This window comes from Drosophila yakuba, chromosome 3R (genome assembly GCF_016746365.2).
Source record: "Drosophila yakuba strain Tai18E2 chromosome 3R, Prin_Dyak_Tai18E2_2.1, whole genome shotgun sequence".
In the NCBI taxonomy this organism is placed as follows: Eukaryota; Metazoa; Arthropoda; class Insecta; order Diptera; family Drosophilidae; genus Drosophila; species Drosophila yakuba.
Genome location: NC_052530.2, coordinates 16,834,409 through 16,860,389, shown reverse-complemented (window position 1 = coordinate 16,860,389; position 25,981 = coordinate 16,834,409). Strand labels below are relative to the sequence as shown.

At 49.7% G+C, this 25,981-nt stretch overlaps 5 protein-coding genes across 8 annotated transcripts; all 5 read right to left on the bottom strand.

The window, feature by feature from the left end:
- Positions 1 to 2,457: 2,457 nt before the first annotated feature.
- On the bottom strand, positions 2,458 to 4,529 carry LOC6537159 (allergen Tab y 5.0101). Of its 4 annotated transcripts, none has more exons than XM_039376882.1 (4): positions 3,810 to 4,529; positions 3,349 to 3,749; positions 2,951 to 3,278; positions 2,458 to 2,903 (listed from the first exon to the last, which is right to left on the bottom strand). In XM_039376882.1, exons 1-3 carry the CDS (start codon positions 3,936 to 3,938, stop codon positions 2,963 to 2,965), a joined length of 846 nt encoding a protein of 281 aa, XP_039232816.1. In that variant the 5' UTR covers positions 3,939 to 4,529; the 3' UTR covers positions 2,458 to 2,903; positions 2,951 to 2,962. The 4 variants fall into 4 exon arrangements, with proteins under 4 accessions (XP_039232816.1, XP_015048173.1, XP_002097720.1 ...); XM_015192687.2 differs by having other exon boundaries at positions 2,458 to 2,894; XM_002097684.3 differs by having other exon boundaries at positions 2,458 to 3,278.
- Positions 4,530 to 4,606: 77 nt separating this feature from the next.
- LOC6537158 (indole-3-acetaldehyde oxidase) lies at positions 4,607 to 9,803 on the bottom strand. Its single transcript, XM_002097683.4, has 6 exons — positions 9,561 to 9,803; positions 8,068 to 8,996; positions 7,726 to 7,959; positions 5,711 to 7,526; positions 5,032 to 5,652; positions 4,607 to 4,972 (listed from the first exon to the last, which is right to left on the bottom strand). Exons 1-6 carry the CDS (start codon positions 9,598 to 9,600, stop codon positions 4,791 to 4,793), a joined length of 3,822 nt encoding a protein of 1,273 aa, XP_002097719.1. The 5' UTR covers positions 9,601 to 9,803; the 3' UTR covers positions 4,607 to 4,790.
- A 459-nt stretch (positions 9,804 to 10,262) lies between these two features.
- On the bottom strand, positions 10,263 to 15,004 carry LOC6537157 (indole-3-acetaldehyde oxidase). Its single transcript, XM_002097682.4, has 6 exons — positions 14,727 to 15,004; positions 13,866 to 14,600; positions 13,171 to 13,404; positions 12,663 to 13,107; positions 11,561 to 12,598; positions 10,263 to 11,501 (listed from the first exon to the last, which is right to left on the bottom strand). Exons 1-6 carry the CDS (start codon positions 14,937 to 14,939, stop codon positions 10,369 to 10,371), a joined length of 3,798 nt encoding a protein of 1,265 aa, XP_002097718.1. The 5' UTR covers positions 14,940 to 15,004; the 3' UTR covers positions 10,263 to 10,368.
- A 90-nt stretch (positions 15,005 to 15,094) lies between these two features.
- On the bottom strand, positions 15,095 to 20,010 carry LOC6537156 (abscisic-aldehyde oxidase). Its single transcript, XM_002097681.4, has 7 exons — positions 19,903 to 20,010; positions 19,286 to 19,440; positions 18,490 to 19,224; positions 18,197 to 18,430; positions 17,053 to 18,141; positions 16,285 to 16,993; positions 15,095 to 16,225 (listed from the first exon to the last, which is right to left on the bottom strand). The coding sequence occupies exons 1-7, from the start codon at positions 19,940 to 19,942 to the stop codon at positions 15,426 to 15,428; spliced, it is 3,762 nt and encodes a 1,253-aa protein (XP_002097717.1). The 5' UTR covers positions 19,943 to 20,010; the 3' UTR covers positions 15,095 to 15,425.
- A 54-nt stretch (positions 20,011 to 20,064) lies between these two features.
- On the bottom strand, positions 20,065 to 25,409 carry LOC6537155 (xanthine dehydrogenase). The gene is made up of 7 exons (XM_002097680.4): positions 25,251 to 25,409; positions 25,038 to 25,192; positions 24,234 to 24,974; positions 23,951 to 24,184; positions 22,800 to 23,891; positions 22,036 to 22,744; positions 20,065 to 21,969 (listed from the first exon to the last, which is right to left on the bottom strand). Exons 1-7 carry the CDS (start codon positions 25,288 to 25,290, stop codon positions 21,170 to 21,172), a joined length of 3,771 nt encoding a protein of 1,256 aa, XP_002097716.1. The 5' UTR covers positions 25,291 to 25,409; the 3' UTR covers positions 20,065 to 21,169.
- Positions 25,410 to 25,981: the final 572 nt, after the last annotated feature.

Here is a 25,981-nt window from a genome sequence, read left to right as displayed (position 1 = left end):
GTCCCATTTGGATTTAAATTTAATTAAACTTCACTTTGGGCATGTGGTTGCTTTTTTCTTGCTCTTTGAGGGATTCCGCACGAATATCTCGGCATTTTAAGCAGTAAGTAAAATTTAAAGCGGTGGCAAGAAAAGCACGAAATCGCCCCACCTCGATTCAATCTGGGGATTCCTCCTAATTCCCAAAACTTGTGCATACATGCAGAAATATTTTAACTCGCTCGAGCAGTGCAAAGTCCGTTGAACAAATAAACTTGAAAATACATATCATAAATGCATAGTTTTCGTTCTTTTTTCGGGGAGACTGCTAGACTTTGCTATTCATGTTTGGCCAGACGCTCGAAGGATCAGGGGCCGGGCAAAGGACCACGGGACAATGGCAAGGACCAATGGCAAGGACAAGCTGCTGGTTCTGGTTCTGGTTCTGCTTCTGCTGCTTTGGCTGCCACTGCAGTGGCAAGCTCAAAATTTTAATGATATCAAATACATACAATGCCGAGCCAGGACGTATGCACATGTGTGTATCTGGGCACAATGCAGTCGGCATTAAGTGGAAAAGGATGCGGCAAGAGATACACTCACAGTCACACTCACACTCACACTAACACATCAAAAGGCTGGCAGACATGGATGCGTAGATTTTATGTATTTGGCTCACGATTTAAGCAGCCGGAGAAGGCTGAGAAGGTGATAGGGAGAAGACATTGCTGCAGCACACAAGCCGAGTGTGTGTCCTGCCCACAGGATATGCGCCAAAAGCAGCCGACAATCAAGCTGGCAAGCTCGAAATGATGTACTTAATTCCTCACAGACCTTTTTTCAGCGCCGTTTCTATTTAATAAACTGCATGCAGTTTTCCGCTCACGGAGAAATGCAAATGAAACTGCAAGGACGAAGGACCAGCGGAGAGCGAAATCCTTGCCGCTGCCACCAGCTGCACCGCAGGAGTCTAGAGTCTAGACCTTGACGGCCACATCGTCGTCCTTGTCGTTGTGGCGATGGCGATGGCGGTGTCGACTCCGATAAGCATACGCCCTGTGGGCGCGCCAGATATTATAATACGTGGCCATTATCCCGGCTCTGCCGGCGATAAATCACACCGGGACATCTTTGTGTGCCAGCAGCAGACGCAACACCATTGCCGACCACCAGCAGTCCACCCACACTGAGCGAAAAAGTACTAGTCGAATAACCGAAAAGTGCTGGTTAGAAATCAATATTTGAGTAAACTAAACTATAAGTCTCCTTTCTCATATAAGAAACGTATATACGTTACTTCGAATTTTTTTATGATTTGTAAATTTTTATGATATTTTATAAAATATTTCAAGGGATTTTCTTGCACTTTTCTGTGAGTGTAAAAGCAAAAGCCATTGAAAAGGTTGCACTGGAAACTGGAGCAGTTGGAGTCCGCCGAGCAGACGTTTGCTGGTCATATCTGGCTCGCTGCATCGCGGGCACGCTCATAAAATGTTGCGCCTGCTCACACCCAGGAATCAGATCCTGCAGCTCCACTCCTTCCCATCTCTCATATCCACCCCACCCCCTCCTGAGTCGACAAATTTGCTTAGAATTTGAAATGCAAGCCAGACAATGGCCGCAGACAGAGGCCATGGACAGACGGAATGAGGATGCGCTGACTATGAAAAAGGAATAAAAGCTTCCCGGCTCCAACTGAAAGTGGGGAGGAGGCACAGGGATTGTCAGTCGGGATCTGCATTATTATTATTATTACACTCGCAAGTTCAAGTTCATGGTTGACTCTGGGCTGCTCTCGAAATGGAGACCATCATAATGGCGGATTGAGAGACTGGCGGAGAAAAATGAGTGGACCATCCACATAAATAATATGATAAGGCATAAGAAAGTTGCATGGTTAAAATGCGTATTTCAGATCATTGCGGCGTATTCTACTGATTCGGAAATAAACTAGGTCTCTATACTCGCGCATTAAGGATCCTTGCATCGAAAAATGGTATCCTACTCCTATCCTGCCTACTAATGTCTTTATGTACACACCCAAAAACACTTTATGCCCATTCCTTCGCGTCCATGATTGGCCCTTTTGGAACAGCCAGTTCGTCTTGTCACAATGCCAAACTCATCGTTTCATGGGAGCCGCTGTTCTGTCTCCGCCGTGAAACTTTTGAATAATTCCGTGGACATTCAGCAGCATGCTCCATTGGCTGCCATTCGGGAAGGCAGATCCCTGATCCCTGTGCCCCATCCGAGTCCGCAACGTATCCGAACCTCGTACACCCTCCCGATAAACTGGGACCGTTTTATGGCCATGTCCGTGTCTGCTGTCTGCACTCGTGGCCTTCAGACGCTCATAAACAAGCGACACAAGTTGGACACTGCCAGCGGAGCTTCCGCATCCGCAGAGGCGGGAGCAGTGAGAGCTGGAGGGGATTGCGACTGGGATTTGGCGGAGGGAGCGACTGGGGGCACCTAATGTGCTGGGCGTGGCTTTGCATTTATTCGTGTGTAAAATTTTAATTGAAATATATATTTAAGCAGGGAAGAGGCAACAGCGACTGCGACGGCGACAGCTACAACGACGAATGTCATTTGTATCTGTAAATGTATCTGTATCTGTATCTGTCCCTGGCCTTGTATCTGCATTTCGCAGATGCGGATGCGAATGCGCGTGTGCCTCGCTAATGTTTTCATTTGCATGCGAAGGACATCAGCCCGGAAGCGTGTTTATATGCAAATGTGTCCTGTGATTATCGAGGCTGCGCTGAAATGTCTGTTCCTGCTGCTGGTGCTCCTCCTTCTCTCCTCCTCCTTGCTCCTTTCCATGACCATGTCTGGGTGTTAACTATTTGTTTTTGTGCGCTGATTTGGCTCGGGTATCCAGGGGCGTGTACTTTTGTCTGGCCATCGGCACTCTAAAAAAACTCGAGAAACAAAAACTAATTTCTGCTGTGCGAATTTAAAATTTTACTTAAAGCTCGGTCTATGTGGCTGGCACATAAGCTTGTCGACCAATGGACATATCGAGGGGTATCTGGAAAACCCTTGCATTCGCCACTGGCTTATTGTTGTCGTAGTTTTCCCCAACAGCGCACAGTGCTGAGTATGTGGCATCCAAGCGCTGGCACGAAGTTCCTGGCTTACTGGACATCCGGTAAATGGGACGCTCCACGAGAAGATCGGTGCTAAAGGCGCACAAGAAGATGAAGTTGTGGACGAAGTGCACGTTGAGTCTCATGGCCGAACAGCCCACATGGGTATTCCGATCCGTCATCAGGAGTAGGGCTTTTGCTATTTCACTGAAAGGATATCCATCAACAGTTTGATCTAGTAAGTGGTTACCTTGAGCTCATTAATAAGGCATCCCACCTTTTCTCCAAAGTATTCGGCATATAGAGACCCATTTTAATGTTGATGTAGTCGGCATATCTGGTCCAATCCTGGATAGTCCGAAACATGAGTTCCAGGTCCTCGTAGTCGTTTAAGCTACCCGAATAGGAGGTTGATCCTGTATTGGTGCCCACGTAATAGAATTCCGGTGAGCTCAGGCAGAACTTGTGCGCGGAGCACGTTATGACCGCCAGTCGGGCTAGGTTCTCCAGTTCCACTGAGTAACTCAATCGGGACATTCGTGCCGCCGCTGCCTTAAGATACTTTTGCCTTCCGCTCGCCGTGAAGTTGCGAAACTCATTGAAGGCACTCAGCAATGAATTTCGGTAGGTCGACATGGAAAGAGTTCTGGCATTCGGTGGACACATGATGCTCAACTTCTGAGATACACAGATACACAATTTCACGGATGTCGTTTCTTCCGATGCTTCTCTACTCACAGATGGATTATTGCAGGCTAGGTTATTTGCTCCACAGTAGGGCAACTGGCAAAAATCCACCAACTTGCTGCATTCAAGGGGAAAGAAGGAGTGGAGTAGTGCTACGAATACGAACCGACTTAGCTCCATTTTTGAGTGAAGTCTAGAGGTTTTGCCAGGGGAAATACGACTATTTATTGCCTTGTCAGTATTACATTCTGCAGTATTGATTTATTCTAGGAACACAAAAAGCTGCGCCTTTTGTTTATTCTCCTCAGTTTTCTTGGAAGTTATTGCGTTACCTTGTCTAAAGCGTTTAAAAAAAAGGAAAACTTTGTTTGATATTATTAATTATAAATGGAGTGCGATATCCGAAAACCACAGGGACCTCAAACTCCCCCAATTAAAGCTGCCACATTCACTGAAAGTGTGTCAATCGAACAATGTCGCCAGGGATGTCCTCATTAAGAGCACAGCAGTTGGCGATATTTGAAAAATCCATTAGAGGCGCCTGTCCTTCTGCCACGACCGCAAGGCAGCTCCTGCCCCGCCCCCTTTTCGCTTCCGCCCCTCTTTTGGCCAGATCACACTTAACGCTCCGCGTGGCATAACATTTCTATACAACAATTTATGTGGAAATTAATGAAGAGCTCGTTTCGCGGGGTGTGTCCGCGTGTTGAGGTGTTAAGCATTAAGCGTTAAGCAAGAGCCCGGAAAATGTAAATTCCGAATGCCTGGAGCTCTGGACAGGGGCTTCTGTTGACCCAGGCCGACGGCTGGCTGGCTGGCTGGTTGGATGGCAATGAATGTCATTTGGATTAAGCGTTGGCTAAGTTTTTAATTTATTGTGCAGACAACACAATGTCGGCTAGTCTACAGGCTACAGGCGGCGTATTCGCCAGGTTAAGTGGGGGTGTAAGTGCAGGTTATCTTGGCGTGCTTATCGGAGCGTTCCCATCGCGGCCACGTGCCACATCCCACGGTCAGGGACTTCTTCTCCTCCTAGTTCAGCTTGAACTGGCTGGGTTCGGTGCCCGCGTGGAGGACCAGGTACTCGGGCGTCATCGGGGCAGTAAGGGTAACCCACGACTTGGCCACGCCGGCGTCATCGCGAGCCGATTGCAGCGCCTGCTGCAGGGCAAACGCGACTGCGATGGACAAACAGATGGCTGGCTCTCCGGTAGCTAAAGAGGAAGATGGATTCCCAGTTAGAGGGATTCACAACCATTCTGTAGATACTCACCCTTGGACCGCATGAAGCCCGCCTTGTTGGGACTCTTGGGCAGCAGCTCGATGCGCAGGTCAGTGGGTATGTCCTTCGCTCCTGGCGGCTTATACGTCCAGGTGCGATTCGTGAGACACTCGCCCGTCTTGGGATCCGCAATGACCTGTTCGCTGGTCCAGTAGCCCAAGCCCATCATGAAGGCGCCCTCGATCTGGCCAATGTCCACATTGGGATTCAGACTCTCGCCAGTGTCCTCCAGGATGTCCACGCGGCCCACAATGTAGTTGCCGGTGAGCACATCCAACTCCACCTCGGTGAGGCAGAGGCCGCACACGGAGTACGGATCCATGTCGCCCTGCTTGCACTGATCGCTGGCAATCAGATTGATCTTGCGGTTGTAGGCCTCCTTGATGAGATCCTGCCAATTCTCGGGCTTCACCTCCTCGCGCACGGGCTTCAATCGCTCGTTTAGGGTTTCGCACGCCTTGCGCACTGCAAAGCAGAGGGTTTCACTGCCCACAGCTCCTCCGGTGACCATGGAGTTGGCTCCGTTTATGGTGTCGCTGGCCTCGATGCGGACCTGTTCCATGGGAATGCCCAGGGTGTGGCCCACCACCTGCGAGATTTTGGTGTTCATGCCTGGCGGAGAGATACTAAAGTTTGAGACCAGCTCCTGAAGTTAGGGATCATCACTTACCTTGGCCCATTTCAATGCCTCCATGGGAGACCACGACGGTGCCATCGCTATGGTAGATAGCCACCGTGGCGGGGTACTGTCCAAAGTAACCGATCTGGTACTCCATGATGCACAGACCCAATCCGCGCTTGCGCCAGCGGTTCTCCTTGTTGTGGGCAGCGATCTCCGCCCTGCGTGCCCTGTACTTGGTGCTCTCCAGGAATCGCGGCATCATGTCGCCCATTTTATGGGCGGGCAGCAAATTGGCGATACGCACATCAGCCGGATCCAGTCCGGTCTCGAAGGCGATGTGCTCGATTATGTTTTCCATCATCGCAATGCCTTCCACGGAGCCAGGAGCACGGCACGGAGTGTTCGACGGCGAATCTGTGCAGACCAAGTAGCCATCCAGCTTGTAGTTGTCGCTGAACTCGTAGCAATTCTTGGACAGCAGAACGGTATGGCCTATGGGCGATTCGTTGGTTAGATATCCAGCATCCTCGTAGAATCGACTTGTGATTCCGGAGATTTTTCCGGATTTCTGAACGAAGAAGTCGTAGTCGCAATGGAATGCCCAGCGCTTGCCCAGACTGGTCATGATGGACTCCAGCGACTGGACGAACCTAACGGGTCTGTTCAGCTTGTGAGCAGCCACAGCAGCAGCGGCGGCAGCCACGTTGCATCTAGTGGCCTTGCCTCCATATCCTCCTCCAATGCGACGCGTCTTCACCTGCACTTCGTTGGACTTGAGGTTCAGCACATTGGCGATGGTGTCCTGGGTTAGGTCCATCCACTGGGTGGCCGAGTACACCTGCAGGCCGCCCTCGAAGGGCACAACCACGGTTGTCTGCGGTTCCATGTAGTAGTGGTACTGCAGACCCATATCCAGCTGACCGGAGGAGCTCACGTCGAAGGGTTCCTCCAGCTGGAGCACATCGATGGTGGACTTGATGGCTTGCTCCAACCGCTTGCTGTTGCCAGCTTCGGTTCCCACTTTATCTAGAACCGCCTTCAAGGTGGGCAGTACTTCTTCCGCTCCACCCTCGTAGCTCAGTTTCACCAGCTCTGCGGCCCGATTGGCCAGCGAATTGGAGTTGGCTAGGATCATGCCCACGGGCTGACCATAGAACGAAATTTGACCCGTGGCGAACAGTTGCTCGTCCTGCGGGAAGAAGAACGCGTCCCTGACCTTGGGGCCGACGTAGTTGGGTCCCGGAATGTCCTTGGCATCGAGGTACGCCACCACGCCGGGTAGATCCAGAGCTGGCTGCGTATCCACTTTGGTGACCTTGGCGCCCACCTTCTTCGCGGTGACAAACGCAGCCCACAACTGGTTGTGCTGGGTGGGCAGATCGTTGGAGTAGGTGGCTTCGCCAGAGCACTGGATCAGACCCTCGTGCTTCTCCGTCGCCTTGGTCACCGGGTAGTGCTCCTGGAATGTCTCGAAACTCTGCTGGCCACTTGACACCGGGCGTTTCAGGAGGGAACCGCCTGTGGCGAATCGACTGCCCAATCCCTGCTTTCGCTGAGCCGCTTCCTTCAAGAGGAACTTGTAGAAGAGACCGCAGGCCAACTTGCGTCGGTAGACGGGCGAGGCATCCGGCAGAACGGCATCGGGCTGGAGCAGGGTGGAGAGCTGCCCAAAGGCCTTCTCCACCAGTCCGTTCTGGAAGGGATTCTTGCCCTGAATCAAGTTCTCAATCGCTGTGGCATGTACGAACTCGGGATGGATGCCACCGAAACAAATTCGAGATGCTTTCACAGTGGAGTCTGCTGCGAATTCCACGAGGAAAGCGGCATTCACATAGGCGTGGGCATTCTGGGCACGGGGCATAATCTGTTGAAGAAGTAAAATGGATGTATTTTGAATAAATAATTTGTAAATGGTAAAATGGCTATCTTATCAGTTTTAAGAGGATCACAAGACAATGACTTAATTACTCGTCTAATACTTTGGACATCGAATTACCTACAAGCCATTAACAAGTCGCATTACTTCGTTGATAAGAAATCATACTGCACTTCACTGCACTCACCTTGTAGGAGTCGAATGCGAACCGCTCCTTGGGATACGCGCGCAGCACCAGACCACGGATAATCTTTCCCTCCATGGAAGAGCCGAGGTAGCTGGCCAGGCTCACGGTCTGCTGCTTGTCCACCGCCTCCTGGACAATCACTTGGGCATCTAGGGCCTCCAGGACGATGAACACATCCGAGGGGAACTCCGGGTGGGTGTGCTTGATGGTCAGGTTGCCCGCCAAGGTGCCGGCCTGGGGTAATGCAAAATGGGTTGATAAACACAAGGTGCTCAAGGTGTTTTCATTGTTGGTCGATTAGATAAGGCTCGAGGGCTTACAAACCACTTCGCTTTGACTTACATTGCGCACTGGAACATTGGCGATCCAATCGAGGTGTTGCCACACCTGAGCCAAGTACTCGAAGCCCTTCGTCTTCTCCAGTTGGCGGCACAGCTCCATGGTTTCGCTGAGGCTCAGATTTCCTCCGAGCGTTAGGGTGGAGTTATCCGCACTCAGCTTGTGACCCTTGATCTCCGCCAGGCCGGAAACGTCGATGAATGCCTTGATGTCCGGACGACGTCTGTAGACGCCGTGGGCCGTGTTTCCAGCCACCAGCATGTAGGGCAGCTTCTCCTTGACTGCTCCCTGCAGGGCGGCAAAGAGTTCCCCCAGACTCTCTGGCCAGCTCCAGCGGCTGCCATCCGGATACAGTTGGCTGCCCTTGGGCTGCTGCTTCTTGCAGCTGCCGGAGCAGGCTTGGCCCGTCTTGGGACACTGTTTGGTGCTCAGGTCCTCAATGTCGATGCACTCAGCAGGCACCTGGATATTGCTGTCCACGGCGAAGGACTTCATGGCATCGAGAATGGGGCGATAGCCAGTGCAGCGGCAGATGTTGCCGCCAAAGGAGTTCTCCACCTCCTCCATGGTGACCTTGCCGCCCTTTGACTTCAGCAGCCCGTACATGTTCATCACGATTCCCGGCGAGCAGTAGCCGCACTGGGTGCCGTTCATCTTGGCCAGTCGCTGCTGGATGGCATGGTAGCCGACCCGCTTGTTGCCCAATCCCTCCGAGGTGGTCACCTCCAGGCCCAAGCACGTGTTCAGCAGCGTGAGGCACGAGTTGACCGCCCAGGTGCGCGGCTCTCCGGTCTCCGGATGAATCCCAGTCAGGGTGCAGACGCAGACGCCGCATCCGCCCTCCTGGCACATGAACTTCGTGCCCGTCAGTCCGGCGTACTCCCGGATGAAAGTGTTCAGCGAGATATCCGCCGGCAGGGCAGCCAGATTAACTGGGGTGATTGCAAACGAACAGGGTAATCAGTGTCTACACAATCCAGGTGTTATCTTATCGAGTTGCCTAGTTCCTCACAGTTTGTAAGAACAATTCTGTGAGATATCAATTCCTAACAAGCTAACGATTTTTGTGCTATTGCTATGAAATATAAATAGCTTTTCGTGTTTTGAGAGAATATTTTTGTAATATTTCATGCCTATCAGCTTATAAAGGTGCAGTGATTAGCACATCAAAATTATGCAATGATCCATTGGTACCCTATAAAAACTATATAAAACTGTTTTTTAAACAATCTAACACCTGTGATCCCAGCTTGAAGTCCCTGAGAAGATATGTAATATGGCTTTCCTTGGGTTACCATAACTGATGTAGTTTAGAGTAAACCCATTACCATGACAGCACAGTTTTGGCAGAATAGATAACTATGACTTTTTTACTAGCAGCTAATTCGTAGTAGAATTTGTCTACCCTGGCGTTCCAGTTCGTTGTCTACGCAATCTTGTAGATGAGAGCCCCCATCAATCCGCCGGCAATTAACTGCCCACACACGCATACACACCTTCGTGGCTGGTGCCGTTGATTGTAATTCTTCCAGCCATTATCGGTTCCTTATATAAGTCCTCCAATCACTTAAAAGCCGTCCGGGAGTCGTTGTGAAATTAATTGCAGCCTTTCTCGCCCTCAATTGACGCGGGTGTTTAGAAATATTTCGATGGTTGAGCGTTCTGGAAACTATTTTATTTCACCATATGAGGCAACGTGTTCACTTGTCCGCTTCGTTTGATTTCCACGTCGATCTCCGAGCGACTGAGGGCTGGGGCCTTCCGGACTCCCATATATATGTGGGCTCTCCGGTTCCCCAAAAAGAGATTCTCGCTTGTCCAAGTTCAAGTTCACCTGCTCCCCGCTCTTAACTGCCATGTTCCATACTACGCTCCCAATTCAGCATTAGATCATCGTAGCACTCTGAAACCTTATCGTCTGCCCGGTTTTCAATGCTCTCCCTCTTTCGGAACTGAGAGCTTTATCAGTAATTGGTTTGTTTGGACGCTTCTGTTTTGCTCATATTTCTAAACAAAAAGTTGGCGAGATTAATGTTCGGAATAAGGGGAACTGGTTATATAAGCAGAGTGAGGTGTCATGAGTCTAAAGCTTTCTTCAAAACACTCATGTACATAAATATGTATGTACGCAACTCCAATGGAAATTATACATATAATGGACGAATGATTCTGCGAAATTCGAAACGATTTCAACACAATTTCATCCAGAAAGAATATTTTAATAATATGAAAAATGTGTAAGATTAAATGAAAGTGCACCGCTGAGTGATCGAAAAATACCCAAACCCAAGCCAGAACTTTATTTCATTGCAAGGCGAATGCTTCCACCTGGCTTCCGGAGTTGAGGACGACCGTCTCCGGCGTCGTAGGTGCCCCCAAGCGAACCCACTCCCTCGGAAGACCCGCATCGCTCCTGGCCGACTGGATAGCGTGTTGCATGGCGAAGAGAGCTCCGACAGCCAGACACAGGGCAGGCTCACCCGTGGCCTTGGACCGCATGAAGCCGACGGGGTTGGGACTCTTCTGGAGCAACTCGATGCGAAAGTCTATCGGGATGTCTTTGGCTCCTGGTGGGTGGTAGTTCCAGGTGCGGTTCGTCAGGATCTGACCAGTCTGGCGATCGTAAACCAGATGCTCGGTGAGATAGTATCCCAAGCCCATCACAAAGGCGCCCTCCACTTGACCCACATCGATGTGTGGACTCAGGCTCTCGCCGGCATCCTCGAGGATGTCCACCCGGCGGATCAGATGGTTGCCGGTCAGAATGTCCAGTTCCAGTTCGGTGAGACTCAGCCCGAAGATGTTGTAGTTGGGTATATCGCCCAACCGATAGGATTCCGTGGCGACGAGGAAGACGGACTGCAAGAAGGCCGCTTGGAGCACCTGCACCCAGGTGGCCCGAGGTCCGAGTCTCTCCTTCACCGGCGCCAGTCGCTTGTTCAGAGTGTCGCAGGCTTTTCTCACTGCCAGTCCGATCATCTCGCTGGTCATCGAGTTGGCCGTCAGCATGGAGTTGGCTCCGCTGACGGTATTGCTGGCCTCCACTTTCACCTGATTTAGGGGAACGCCCAGCACGAATGCTGCCACCTGGGCCGCCTTGGTGTTCACTCCCTGGCCAATCTCAATGCCTCCGTGCGAGATCACCACCGACCCGTCCTCGTGGTAGATGGCCACCGTGACGGGATAGTTGAAGGCCACTGTGGTGTTCAGCGGGAAACTCATTAGGGCCAATCCCAGACCTCGTTTGCGCCACCGGTTCTGGGAGTTGAATAGGTTAATCTGGTCCCGCCGCTTGCGGTACTCCGTGGAGGCCAGAAACTTCGGCAGCAGCTGCACCATTTTATTTCCGGGCTGCAGATTAACCAAACGCACATCGGCGGGATCTAGCTGGCATGTGAAGGCTATGTGCTCCAAGGCGGTTTCCGTCATGGCAATTCCTGAAAATGCCAAAGATAAGTAATTAGTATTAACATATTTCAATTGGGTGTAGACTCACCTTCTGCAGAACCCGGAGCTCGACACCAAGTGGAGCTGGGTGCATCCGTTCTGATGGCACTGCCTTGGGTCCTATAGTTCGAGTCAGTCAGGTTGTAAACATTCCTCAGAATTGGCAGGGTCAGGAAGTCGACGACGTTTTCATTCAGATTACAGCCGGCATCCTCATAGTAGTTGTTACTCAACATAATGATAGACCCATTGGCTCGGGCTCGGAACTCGTAGTCGGATCTGCAGGCCCATCGTTTGCCAAGTGTCTCCATCATGGACTCGATGGTCTGAACAAATCTGGCAGGTCTCCTCAGCTTTGAAGCCACCAAAGCCGTGGCGCAAGCCACTAAATTGCACCTAGTAACCTTTGCGCCATATGCTCCACCCACTCGTCTAACTTGGAGCTGAATGGAGTTCACAGTGACCCCCAACATGTGGGCAATCGCTCCCTGGGTGCAATCCATCCATTGGGTGGCACAGTATACCTGCAGGATGTTGTCCAACGGCACCACGATCGTGGTTTGGGGTTCCATGGTAAAGTGGTATTGTGATTCGAGTTCCAGGATCCCCCTCCCGAGAACATCGCCAGGTGCAAGAGGAGGCATCTTTAGGGGTTCCACGGGATCCTTGCTCTTGCTCACAATCCGATCGGTTTGCTTTTCCGCTAGCACTTGGTTCATGGTCGTGAAGATCTTCCGCTGATCCCGGGCATATGTGACCACCACCAATGTGGCAGCATAGACAGCCGTATCATGGGTGAGGGCTGCGATGACTCCCAACGGTTGATCAAAGTACTTGACCCGCCCTCCAGCGAAGATCTCGTCAACCTCGGGGGAGAACTGATCCACCAGCACAAAGTTGTTGGAACCTGGGATATCCTTGGCCGAGTAGAAGGCCACCACTCCCTTGCACTGGAGGGCAGCGGAAGGATCAATCTGCTCGATGGTGGCACCAACTCGCTTAGCAGTTACAAAGGCACAATGGACGGCATTCGAGGTGGTCAGTAGGTCGTTCATATACATGGCCTCGCCCGAGCACTGAATGAGTCCTGGAAACCCAAGAAGTTAAGAAGGATTACTAGATAGTTCCACACATGAAAAAGAATGACGCACCTTCTAGTTTCTGTACAGGCTGCGTGACCGGATAGTTTTTCTTAATGGTCTCAAAGGACTGGCTTCCCGAGGAAAGTGGTCGCTCCAGAAGCAAGCCTCCAGTGCGAAGGCGTTCTCGAACTCGCTCCTTGGGTGCGGTGGCCAGCAAAAACTTGTAGAGCAAGGAGCAGGCTAGCAACTGGCGATATTCCGGGGAGGCTTCCGGAGGCCGCTCCTCGGGCTGCAGGCTAGCTGGAAGTTGCTGGAAGATCTGAGCAACTGTGGCGGGATCGTAGAGATCCCTGCCAGGGAGCAGCTGCTCCAGTTGGTCATCGTGTATGTAGTCCGGACGGATGTTGCCGAAACATATGCGAGCGGAGTGGACAATCCTGCGCTGAATATCCTGCCATTCGATGAGAAATCCTGCATTCACATATGCATGCACATTCTGTGCTCTGGGCAAGATCTGTTATTTGGAAAGGAAATTCAGTTCACTTAAAATGCATTTTAAGGGACTTAGGTTATGCACCTTATAGGATCTGAACAGGAATCTGTCCTTTGGATAGGCTTTTAGGATGAAGCCACCCAGCACAAGTTTGGAGGTTGTATCGCTGAGATACGAGAGCAGGTTCATCACCCTTTGGGTACTGGGATTATCGTAGACCAGGACGTGGACATCCAGAGCCTCAAATGTGATGAACACATCGGAGGGAAACTCAAAATGCTGCTTCTTGATGCTAATGTTGCCCGCCAGTGTGCCGTTCTGTGAAAAATAATTTATATAATTAATAAAAGGTCTCATATATAAAATCAATTTTTTTCAGTGTCTGCAGCGACTCAAATTGATTTACTATCTTTGTTGTGAAAGTAGAATGGGTTTTGGAGCTAAAATATTCTCTGACTTAGGAGTTGCTTGTTTTTGTTAGGAGACTGGCGAATAACTCAAGGTAATGCTTTTGATTTTGGAGCTTGAGTAGCTCTGTGAATGTATAAGAACAATACTTAATACTAAACAGTGACATAATAAATCGACAAATGCACTGGCCTTGAAGTATTTTTGTATTAGATGAGTGTATTGTATGAGATTGTATTTTGTTAGATGAGTGTTAAGATAAATCTCGACAGAAAGAGCATTCAGTTGTGAAAATGACTATGATTTTCGCTAATCTTCGTGTTTTCGAAGCGCCAAAACGAGTTTCTGGATTTATGGAGCGCTCTACTCACATTTCGCACCGGCACATTGGCAATCAGGTTGAAGTGCTGCCACAACTGGGCACAATACTCGAATCCGGGCCTCTTGGCAGCCAGCAGGAAAACCTGCATGGCATCCGTGAGAGTGACATTCCCGCCCAGCAGCAGGTGATCCGTCTCAATGCTGTACTGCCTCAGCTCCGGCACCATGTTCACGTCGATGAAGTGTCGGATGTCCCTGGGTCGCCGGTAAACTCCATGGGCGGTGTTCCCGGCCACCAGCATGTAGAGTTCTCCGTTCGCCACCTGACTGAGGGCCCCGAAGAGCTCCGTCAGCGACTTTGGCCAGTACCAGTGACTACCTCCCTGATCCCTTAGAGGAGGTCTGGAGCAGCTACCCCTGCAGGATTGCCCAGTTCGCGGGCAGAGCAGCTCGAAGGAGTCCTCGATGTCCACACATTCCGCTGGCACCTCTATGTTGCTGTCCACCGCGAAGGACTTCATCGCATCCAGAATGGGTCGATAGCCGGTGCAGCGGCAGATGTTTCCGCCGAAAGCGTCCTCCACCTGTGACATGCTCACCTGGCCGCGATGTTGCTCCAGCAGTCCGTACATGTTCATCACGAATCCGGGCGAGCAGTAGCCACACTGGGTGCCATTCAACTGGGCCAGGCGCTTCTGGATGGGGTGGTAGCCACTCAGCTGGTTGCCCAGGCCCTCGTCCGTCATGATCTCCGCATCGTCGCAGGTGTTCAGAAGCGTCAGGCACTGTGGAATGGGCACATTTAACGCTTCACTTAATTATATTTCTATGCTAGTAATTACAATTTAACCTTAAATTGCTCGCCGTATTCAGGTGTGGAGAAAGCCACTCCCCGAAAAGCGACTTCTTACCGAGTTAGCTGCCCGGGACTGAACCTCCTGGGTGACCGGGTGGCGCCTGCGGATGACGCAGACGCAGGAGCCGCAGCCGCCCTCCAGGCACATGTACTTGGTGGCCGTCAGGTGCAGGTGCTCCCGGAGGAAGGCGTTGAGGGTGGTGTCCGGTGCATAGTCAGCCGCCTGCACCTCGTACGGAAAGCCATTCACATTGAACTTGATGCTCATCGCTGCACAGTCGTTGGTCGAATGGAGCTCTCTTGGCCATTCGTTTCTATTTCAAAGCGCTGCTGAAACCTGATTACCCGTTAATTAGGCTAAACGGGTTGGAGTAGATTAAAGTGCCATCTAAAGCATACACTGAGCGAAACAGTGCCACTTACTTCGTTTTTGCTGATGCTTTACACTTTATTGAAAGTTTTATAATACAAATTCCACAAAAACTATATTCAACTTTGTTTTGGTTTTTAATATGATTACTTCCAGAATTTCAAACATGTTATCGTTTCGTGATAAAATATTATATGAATGGGCCAAACAGAGTTGTGAATGTCACGTTTGACTGATAATCGTACTAAGCTCTTGCATAAACTCGCAGATTTGCGATTGTAATTGATTATAACAATGCAACCAAAAGCAAAGTATTCTAAAAATATGTATGAAGATATAACAATATTATATAAAACGGTGCAGAAAATTCCCAAAACCATACATTTACTTAAGCCTAAAACTGGCCGCCTCATGTCCCGCATTGACCACCAGAGTTTCCGGAGTGGTGGGAGCACCGAGACGCACCCACTCCCGCGGAAGTCCCGCATCCTGGCGGGCTGAGTCCAGGGCCTGTCGCAGGGCGAAGACCACACTGACAGCCAAACAGCAGGGTGGTTCTCCAGTGGCCTTCGACCGCATGAATCCCGCCCCAGTGGGATTGGGTTTCTGAATCAGCTCAACGCGAAAATCAATGGGAATGTCCTTGGCACCTGGCGGCTTGTAGTTCCAGGTGCGGTTGGTGAGCAGGCGACCTGTTTCCCGATCGTACACCAGCTGCTCACTCATCCAGTAGCCCAGGCACATGACAAAGGCACCCTCAATCTGTCCGATGTCTATGTAGGGACTCAGACTCTCTCCGGCATCCTCCAGGATGTCCACGCGCTTGATCTGACTGTTTCCGGTTAAGACATCCAACTCTACTTCGGTGAGGGCCAGACCGTAGACATGATAGTTCTGCATATCGCCCTCCTTGTAGTGATCAGAGGCAATCAGGTTGATGGACTTGCCATAGGCAGCTCCAAGTGTCTCAATCCAACTGGCATCCTTCTTCCTCACCGGCTCCAAACGACTGTTCAAAGTCTCGCAGGCCTTGCGAACTGCAAAGCAGAGACTTTCACTGCCAACTGCTCCTCCGGTGACCATCGAATTGGCTCCATTGATGGTGTCGGAGGACTCCACCTTGATGAAGCTCAAATCGATGCCCAGGGTGAAGGCAGCCACCTGCGCCACCTTAGTGTTCATACCTATAGGAAAATCAATATGTTATCAATGAAATGATATCTTAAGGGGGCTGATTACTCACCCTGTCCCATTTCGATGCCTCCATGGGTAACCACAACAGTGCCATCCACATGATAGATGGCCACCGTAGCCGGGTACTGACCAAAATAGAAAATGGGATAGTCCATTACCGCCAGTCCAAGACCTCGTTTCGTCCAGCGATTGCTGGCATTATGGGTCTCAATTTCTTGTTTTCGCTGGGCGTATTCCCTGGACTCAAGGAACTGGGGAAGCAGCTCGGATATCTTGTTACCCGCCGCAATGTTTGCCAGGCGAACTTCAGCCGGATCTTTCTGGACCTCGAAGGCAACGTGCTCGATGATGTTCTCCATCATGGCAATGCCCTCCACCGATCCCGGGGCACGACACCAAGTGGAACTGGGGGCGTCTGTTAGCACAGCATTTCCGTTGTTTTTGAAGTTGTCGCCGCTTAAATCATAACAATTGGTGGCCGTGAATGTCGAATGATGCTCAATGGGACTCTCATTGGGACTCCAGCCAGCATCCTCGTAGAAATCATTCGTCAAGCCCACAATCTTGCCATTGTCCTTGATGTGACAGTGGTAGTCGGAGCGACAAGCCCACCGCTTACCATTGCAGTCCATCATGGACTCCAGGGATTGGACGAAGCGAACGGGACGATTCAGCTTGTAGGCAACCAGTGAGGCTGCGCAGGCCACCTGATTGCCTCGGGTTATCTTTGATCCATAGCCACCGCCCAATCTACGAACCTGAATTAAACAAATTAGGAATTAAATAAATGCGTTAATAATACGGGCTTTACACATACCTGTAGCTGAACATCCTTGGCCTTCACCTGCAGCATATGGGCAATCACAGCCTGGGTGTGATCCATCCACTGGGTGGCCGAAAAGATCTTGAGACCATCCTCAAAGGGAATGGCCACAGTTGTCTGGGGCTCCATGGTGAAGTGATACTGCAGACCCATCTCGAAGATGCCCCTCACATCTTTGTCCGGCTGCTCCGAAAACTTGATCTTCGATTTTGACTTCGATACTGGCACTATGCGAGAGGAGTCCGGAGTTGGAGATGCGAATACATCTCCTAAGCTCGGCAGCAGCTTGAAGTCGGAGCTGGGATTGCTGTAGCTGATCCTCACCAGCTTCGAGGCTCTTTGAGCCTGGTCCGCAGTTAAGGCAACGATTACACCCACTGGCTGCTCCGAGTGGCGCACCAATCCTGAGCAGAAGATCTCCTCCACCTCGAAGCCAAAACTGGGCTCACAGAAGGTATTCGTGCCGGGAATGTCCTTGGCACTGTAGAAGGCGACCACTCCAGGTTGCTTGAGGGCTTCGGAGGCGTCGATTGCATCTATGGTGGCCCCCACTTTGGTGGCGCCCACGAAAGCGCAGTGGAGCGCATTGGAAGTGGTCAGCACATCATTCATGTAGGTGGCTTCTCCAGAGCACTGGATCATGCCCTCGACTTTTTCCACCGCTTGAGTCACGGGATAGTTCTTGGCCTGGGTCTGGAACACCTGCAATCCAGAGGAAAGTGGCCGCTGCAGGATATTTCCTCCGCTTCGGAATTTCTCGGAAACATTCGCTTGGGGTGCGTGTTTCAGGAGGAACTTGTAGAGCAGTCCGCAGGCCAACTTGGAGCGGTAGGCGGGACTGGCATCCGGCAGCACTTCATCCGGCTTAATCAGGTCCGCCAGTCGTGTGAAGGTCTGCTCCACCAGATTGGATTCATAGGGATTCTGTCCCACCAGCAGTTTCTCAATAACTAAGGCATGGGTGAAACCTGGACGGATTCCACCGAAGCAAATTCGAGCAGACTTGACCTTGCTATCGGCTTCCAATTCTAGGAGAAAAGCGGCGTTGACATAGGCATGGGCATTTTGGGCACGAGGCATGATCTGTAAAGGTTCAAGTATTAGGAAATGTAAACGAAAGTGTACTTAAGTATTGAACCTTATAGGAGTCGTAAATGTATTTGTCCTTCGGGTAGGCAGGAAGAACGAAAGCCTTGAGCACCAGCTTCCTATCATTTGTGCTTAGATATTCGGAGAGGGTCATTTCCTTCTCCTCAGCAGCGGTTTTCAAAGCTACCACCTTGACATTCAGGGCCTCAAAGGATATGAAGATGTCCGAAGGAAACTCGGGGTTTTGTTTCTTAATCGAAATGTTGCCAGCCAAAGTTCCAGACTGTTAAAATAAGAAAATAAAGTTATAAATTAAGTTACAATCAAAACAAATCTACTTACGTTTCGCACTGGAACATTGGCAATCAAATCAATGTGGTTCCACAGAACATCCAAGTACTCAAATCCCGGTTGCTTGGAAGTAGTCCGAATGATTTCCATGGTCTGGGTGAGGCTGAGATTAGCTCCCAGCTTCAATTGCTGTCCCTCATTGCTGTGCTGATGCAGTTCCTCCACTCCGTGCACATCGATGAAGTGCTTGATATCCGTCGATCTTCGGTAGACGCCATGAGCCGTGTTGCCAGCCACCAGCATGAACTCCTCCGAATCCTTCACCTTGTCCAGGGCCTCGACCAGTTCGCCCAGATTCTTGGGCCAGTGCCACTGAACCCCATCCTCGTAGACCAAAGTGGACGGAAGGCAGCTGCCACTGCAGGCTTGTCCGGTCTTTGGGCAGTTCCGGGGCTTCAGATCCTCAATGTCACCGCACTCGGCGGGAATCGCTATGTTGCTGTCCACCGCAAAGGACTTCATGGCATCCAGAATGGGACGATATCCTGTGCAACGGCAGATGTTCCCACCAAAGGAGTTCTCCACCTCCGCCATGCTGACCTTGCCTTCATTCTGCTCCATCAACCCGTACATGTTCATCACGAATCCCGGCGAGCAGAAGCCGCACTGAGTGCCATTCATCTTGGCCAGTCGCTTCTGGATGGGATTGTAGCCGGTGCGCTGATTGCCCAATCCCTCGGCGGTCACGATCTCCAGCTGCGAACAGGTGTTCAGCAGAGTGAGGCACTGAGGAGAGGTAATTCATTAGCGATCGATGGGGTAAGTAATGCAGTAAGTGTGCTCCAACCGAATTGACTGCCCAGCTGCGCTTCCCATCGCGCACCACGCAGATGCAGGCGCCACATCCTCCCTCCTGGCACATGAACTTGGTGGCCGTGAGTTGGGCATGCTCCCGGATGAAGGTGTTCAGGGTAATGTCCGGCGGGAGGTTGGTTAGATTCACTGTGGAGTACAACGCGAGGGGGAGGAGAGTTGAATCGTATATTCAAATGCGTATATTTAATTACAAAAACCTGAATGTGAGCTTGTGAGAGCAAAAAACATCAAACAATGGGCCTCCGATTTGCACTCTGATTTGTTTATTAGATGCTTGTGTATGTAATTCCGATTAACGTTATTCGTATTTCACAGCCCCTCCATTTTGAGAATGGGAGAAGCTAATGATACACCTGCTCCGAAGCTAGAGGCGTTGCATCGTTCAAAAGTAAGCACCCTCATTTGGAGATAATAATTCAAGCATTCTGGATACTTATGTATGTACATATGTAACTTTACAGTTAATGATAGTTATAGTTGGCTGATAAGTAACGATTACCAAGCACTTTAGTTGAAAGTATTGCTGTGAACTGATTTCTGGCCCATAATCGATGCCCACCTTGATACTCGTACTTAGCGATTGCTCACCTGCATAGGGCAACCCATTGATTGAGAACTTCGTAGTCATTCTGATATTTGTGATTTCCAGCAAAAACGGGGTAGCAAACACTTAAATGTCAGCTGCCGAAGTATTTTCTATAAATAATTCAATTAGCTGAGAATTTCCATTATTTTCCACTTGCTGCTCACTTTTTAGTCCGCTTGCTGCGAGTGTCGCTGTTCGACTGATCAAAACATTGGGGCTCGCGTAGGCTCCTCCGTTTTTAGATTGCGATTTTCTCGACTGCCTCAAATAATAAACAAACAAAAGTTAGTTTCGACACACTCCGTGAGAGGCAACAACGTTTTGAGTGGCTTTTCGAGCTCGGCGATCGACGTTAATTGCAGATTGTGGACTGGTTGCTTTGGCTCCTCGACTCGACTGCAAAAATCTAAAAACTGGTGCCGCCGAATTTGCTTGTTGCTGCGCCCTCAATTCGTCGGCAAATTTTCGATGTTTGTATAAATAGAGAAAAACATAGGTTTGGCACAAGCACCACGCATTAGATACCCTGTATTTCTGTTTACAATATTGCTTAAAAACATGCTATACATTTCGAACAAGAGAAGATTTTTGTACAGAAGACCGATTTATTTATTGTTCTCACTCATAAAATAAAACTCCGAGGGTATCAAAAGATTGCGAATGAAAAAATGCAAATAACGCTGAGTCACAAAACTACTCTATCAACAAAAAGGCCTTTGTTTAAACTGTAATTGCATTTTAATATCATATGCGGATAATTGGACTAGGTACGTATTAAATATTTTGCACGCTATTGTGTTATAATGAATATTCCAAATAGACTCTCAAATTTGCTTTCATTACGCGACGAGCGCCATAAAAACTGTAATAAAGGAGAAAAGCGAATCACGTGTACACTAAAAATAAAAGAGAGTGCCGCGATAAACATGAAGAGAATGAGTTAGCCGGCCGGCAAAAAATATTTATTTTTTCTCTCGCATTCGGAATATAGAGCTTTCAAAATAAATAAATCATTTCGAAAGCTTTGCATGTTAAAAAACTTGAAGCAAAAACTAGAATATCGAGCTTTGAATGATATAATGCAGTGAGAAAAAAGTTTTCTTGAATAAAATTTAATTATGTTAATTAAGAGCAAAGCAAAATGGTATAAAAGTATGTAATAGATTTTCAATTGGGTATAAATACATATGTATATGTCGTAAAATGTTAATTTTTTGATTAAAATATGTGCATATATAATACTCGCATGAAAACATGAAATAATTGCCATTATTTCAACTTGAATTCCGAAACCTGGTGTCCGGCATTAAGCAGCAGAGTCTCCGGAGTCGTAGGTGCCCCCAAGCGAAGCCACTCCCGAGGAAGTCCTGCATCCTGGCGCGCAGATTGCAGAGCCTGTTGCAGTGCAAATATAACGCTGACAGCCAAGCAGCAAGGTGGCTCTCCGGTGGCCTTGGAGCCCATGAAACCCGCACTGCTTGGTCGCGGATTGTGGACCAGTTCCACGCGGAAGTCGATGGGAATGTCCTTGGCACCCAGCGGCTTGTAGTTCCACGTGCGGTTGGTCAAAAGGCGACCATTGTCGCCCTCGTAGATGAGCAGTTCGCTGAGCCAGTAGCCCAGGCCCATGACGAAGGCACCCTCCACCTGGCCGACATCTATCCAGGGACTCAGGCTCTCGCCGGCATCCTCTAGGATGTCCACCCGCCTGATCAGAATGTTGCCGGTCAGAACATCCATCTCCACCTCGGAAAGGGCCAGTCCCAGCACCTGGTAGTTCTGCATGTCGCCGGTCTTGTAGTGATCCGAGGCTATGAGATTGATCAGCTGGGCATTGGCCGCCTCCACGGTCTCCACCCAGGTGGCCTTGGCCTTCCTCACTGGCTTCAGCCGGGCATTGAGCGTCTCGCAGATCTTACGGACTGCGTAGCAGACACTCTCACTTCCGATGGCGTAGCCGGTGACCATGGAGTTCGCTCCATTGATGGTGGTTGAGGACTCCACTTTCACGTAGCTCAAATCAATTCCCAGAGTATACGCCGCCACTTGAGCTATCTTCGTATTCATACCTATAAGGATTACAAGTTATAATCAGTTAAAATCCATATACTATGGTAAGTAGCTCCCTTACTCACCCTGACCCATTTCTATGCCCCCATGGGTAACCACAACAGTGCCATCCACGTGGTAGATAGTCACCGTTGCCGGAAACTGCCCTATGTAGATGACGGGAAAGTTCATCAAGGAGAGACCCAAGCCCCTTTTTTTCCATCGGTTGTTGGCGTTGAATACCTCGATCTCCTTCCGCCGGGAGTAGTACTCCCTAGTCTTGAGGAACTCCGGAAGGAGGGTGGCCATCTTGCTTTTCTTGCTAATGTTTGCTAGTCGCACTTCTGCTGGGTCCTTCTGGATCTCAAAAGCCACGTGCTCGATGATGTTCTCCATCATAGCTATGCCCTCCACCGATCCTGGAGCACGACACCAAGTGGAACTGGGGGCATCCGTAAGAACTGCATGGCCACTCAGCTTGAAGTTACTATCGGTGAATTCGTAGCAGTTGGCTGCTGTGAACGTGGAGTGTCCTTGCACAGGACTCTCGTTCGTGTTCCAGCCAGCGTCCTCGTAGAATTCGTTGGACAGCCCGACAATCCTGCCACTGGTCTTCACGTGACACTGATACTCGGAGCGACAGGCCCACCGCTTGCCATTGCAGTCCATCATGGACTCCAGGGATTGGACAAAGCGAACGGGACGATTCAGCTTATGAGCAGCCAAGGCGGCTGCACAGGCTACCTGGTTTCCTCGGGATATTTTGCAGCCATAGCCACCCCCCAATCTGCGAACCTGTAACGAAATTGCTCAAATAATTCAAACAAAATTATTAAATAATTTGTGTTACCTCTAGTTGCACATCCTTGGCCTTCATCTGCAGGGTATGAGCAATCACTGATTGAGTCTGGTCAATCCACTGGGTAGCCGAGAAGACCTTGAGGCCATCTTCAAAGGGAACAATAATCGTGGTCTGCGGCTCCATGGTGAAGTGATACTGCAGGCCCATCTCGAAGATGCCCCTCACTTCCAACTCCGGTTTGTCAGAAAACTTTACTTCCTTTAACTTCGATATGACCAAGGGTATAATGCGAGATGCATCTGGAGTTTCGGAGGAGAACACATCCTTCAGACTCGGCATCAACTTGAAGCCAGAACTGGGATTGCTGTAGCTAATCTTGACCAACTTAGTGGCCCTTTGGGCTTGGTCAGCAGTAAGAGCCACGATTACACCCACTGGCTGCTCCGAGTGGCGCACCAATCCCGAGCAGAAGATCTCCTCGGCTTCGTAGCCAAAGCTGGGCTCACAGAAAGTATTCGTTCCGGGAATGTCCTTCGCAGTGTAAAAGGCCACCACGCCTGGATGTTGTAGAGCTTCCGAGGCATCGATTTGGTCGATGGTGGCTCCCACCTTTGTGGCGCCCACAAAGGCGCAGTAGACGGAGTTGGAAGTGGTCAGCACATCGTTCATGTAGGTGGCCTCTCCGGAGCACTGGATCATGCCCTCCAGCTTCTGCACGGCCTGTGTCACGGGGTAGGTCTGTTTCTGGGTCGTGAAGAGCTGCAAGCCGGAGGAGAGTGGCCGCTGGAGCAGCTGACCGCCACTCTTGAACTTTCCACTGACCTCCGCATCGGGGGCGTGTTTCAGGAGGAACTTGTAGAGCAGTCCGCAGGCCAACTTGGAACGGTAGGCGGGACTGGCATCGGGAAGAACTTCATCCGGCTTGAACATATCCTCCAGCTTGCTGAATGTTTGTTCCACCAAATTGGATTCGTAGGGACTGTGACCCACCATCAACTGCTCGATGTCTGTGGCATGAATGAAGTCCGGTCGAATTCCACCAAAGCAGATTCTGGCAGATTTCACCTTGGAGTTGCCATCCAATTCCAGAAGAAATCCTGCATTCACATATGCATGGGCATTTTGAGCACGTGGCATGATCTAAGGAAGTACATAGTTTGATAAATTGAAGATATTTTACATTTTCCAACTAATGTTACCTTGAAGGAGTCGTAAATATACTTGTCCTTGGGATAGCTGGGCAGAATGAATGCCTTGAGCAACATTTTTCTGTCCTGATCACCCAAAAACTCCTCCAAAGTCATTTCTTGTTCGTCATCGATGCCTTTCATGGCTATCACCTTGACATCCAGAGCCTCGAAGGATATGAATATATCTGATGGAAACTCGGGATGCTCCTTTTTGGTACAGATATTGCCTGCCAAAGTGCCCGACTGAAACTTAAATTATTAAACTGGCTTAGAAAAATATCAATTTACTCACATTTCGAACCGGAACATTGGCAACTAGGTCGATGTGGTGCCACAGGACATCGAGGTACTCAAATCCTGATTGCTTGGAAGTACTTCGTATTATTTCCATGGTTTCAGTGAGGCTAAGGTTAGCCCCCAATGTTAGTTTATCTTTGTCTGAGCTGTAATGATGCAAATCCTCCACTCCATTCACATCAATGAAGTGCTTTATGTCGGGGGATCTCCTATAAACACCATGAGCCGTGTTTCCTCCAACCAGCATGAACTCATCCGAGTTTCCCACATTTTCCAGGGCCTCAAATACTTCCGCCAGGCTGCTTGGCCAGTACCACTGGGATCCATCCTCGAAGATTAGTTTGGATTGCCGACATGTACGCCTACACGCTTTTCCCGTCTTTGGACAGTTTCGGGCCTTCATGTTAACATCCTCAATATCAAGGATCACTTGGGTAGCATCAATAGTGCTGTCCACCGCAAAGGACTTCATGGCATCCAGAATGGGCCGATATCCAGTGCAGCGACAAATGTTTCCACCAAAGGAGTTCTCCACCTCCTCCATGGTCACTCTGCCGCCATGCTGCTCCATCAGCCCGTACATGTTCATCACGAATCCCGGCGAGCAGAAGCCGCACTGGGTGCCGTTCATCTTGGCCAGCCGCTTCTGAATCGGATGGTAGCCACTTTGATGGTTGCCCAGTCCCTCGCAGGTAATGATCTCCAGCTGGGCACAGGTATTCAGCAGCTTGAGGCACTGAAAATCGATGGGAGAGGTGCATGGTTAGAGCTGGAATGATCTGGCTGCCCTTTGACCCACCGAGTTCACTGTCCAGGTGCTCTTCCCATCGCTCACTGCGCAAACACAAGCTCCACATCCTCCCTCCAGGCACATGAACTTCGTGGCCGTCAGCTGGGCGTGCTCCCGGATGAAGGTGTTCAGAGTTATGTCCGGTGGGAGGTCGGTGAGGTTAACTGGCACAGAAAGGGGTTTATTGGTAAGAAAGATCGTATGCCTAGTGTGGTTTCATACCCGTGTACGGCTGCCCATTGATGGTGAAGGTGGTCGACATTTCACTTTAGTTTATATTTTAGTTATTGAATAAATTCCCAGTTGTGTTTGCTACAACTAGCTGCAATAACGATCTCCGCTCAACTGGCACTTTCTGGCTTAAAACCTCCTTTTATTGCATTTCACCATTTGTGCACTAATTTAATATTTGCCTTTGTCAGCCGCTAAATGAAGAGTAATTTGCTAAAAAAAATCTATGAATGGCATATTCCCGCTTTAGTGATTTCATTCATCTAAAATGTTGACATTTTCCGCTTTTGTTGAGTTGCAATTTCCATTATTGATATACCGATTAGCAGAGGTAACTGATTCCATTAGAAATTCAATGCTTTGTGTTTAAGAGGATTTCATTTGTGGCTATATTCAAATACAGTTTTTCAGTTGCCAACTCATCATTAGTCACTTTTTATCATGCACTTTTTATCCCCAACGAGGCTTAATGTTTTTCGTTATTGGCTCCTTTATCGCCATTCGGATTTTGTATCTTGACGCGACTTAATTAATTAAATACATGTTCCCTCCTCGTTGTTTCTTTTATTAACCGTTTCCATAAAAAAAGGAAGGCTGTAATAAGCCGAATAAAACTGTCAACTCATTGGTAAATCATTTGTCAAAATATAAATCGATGTTTCCCTTCGAGGAACGAGGTTGGACGGGTCAGCCACGAAAAAATGTTACATAATCATGCACAA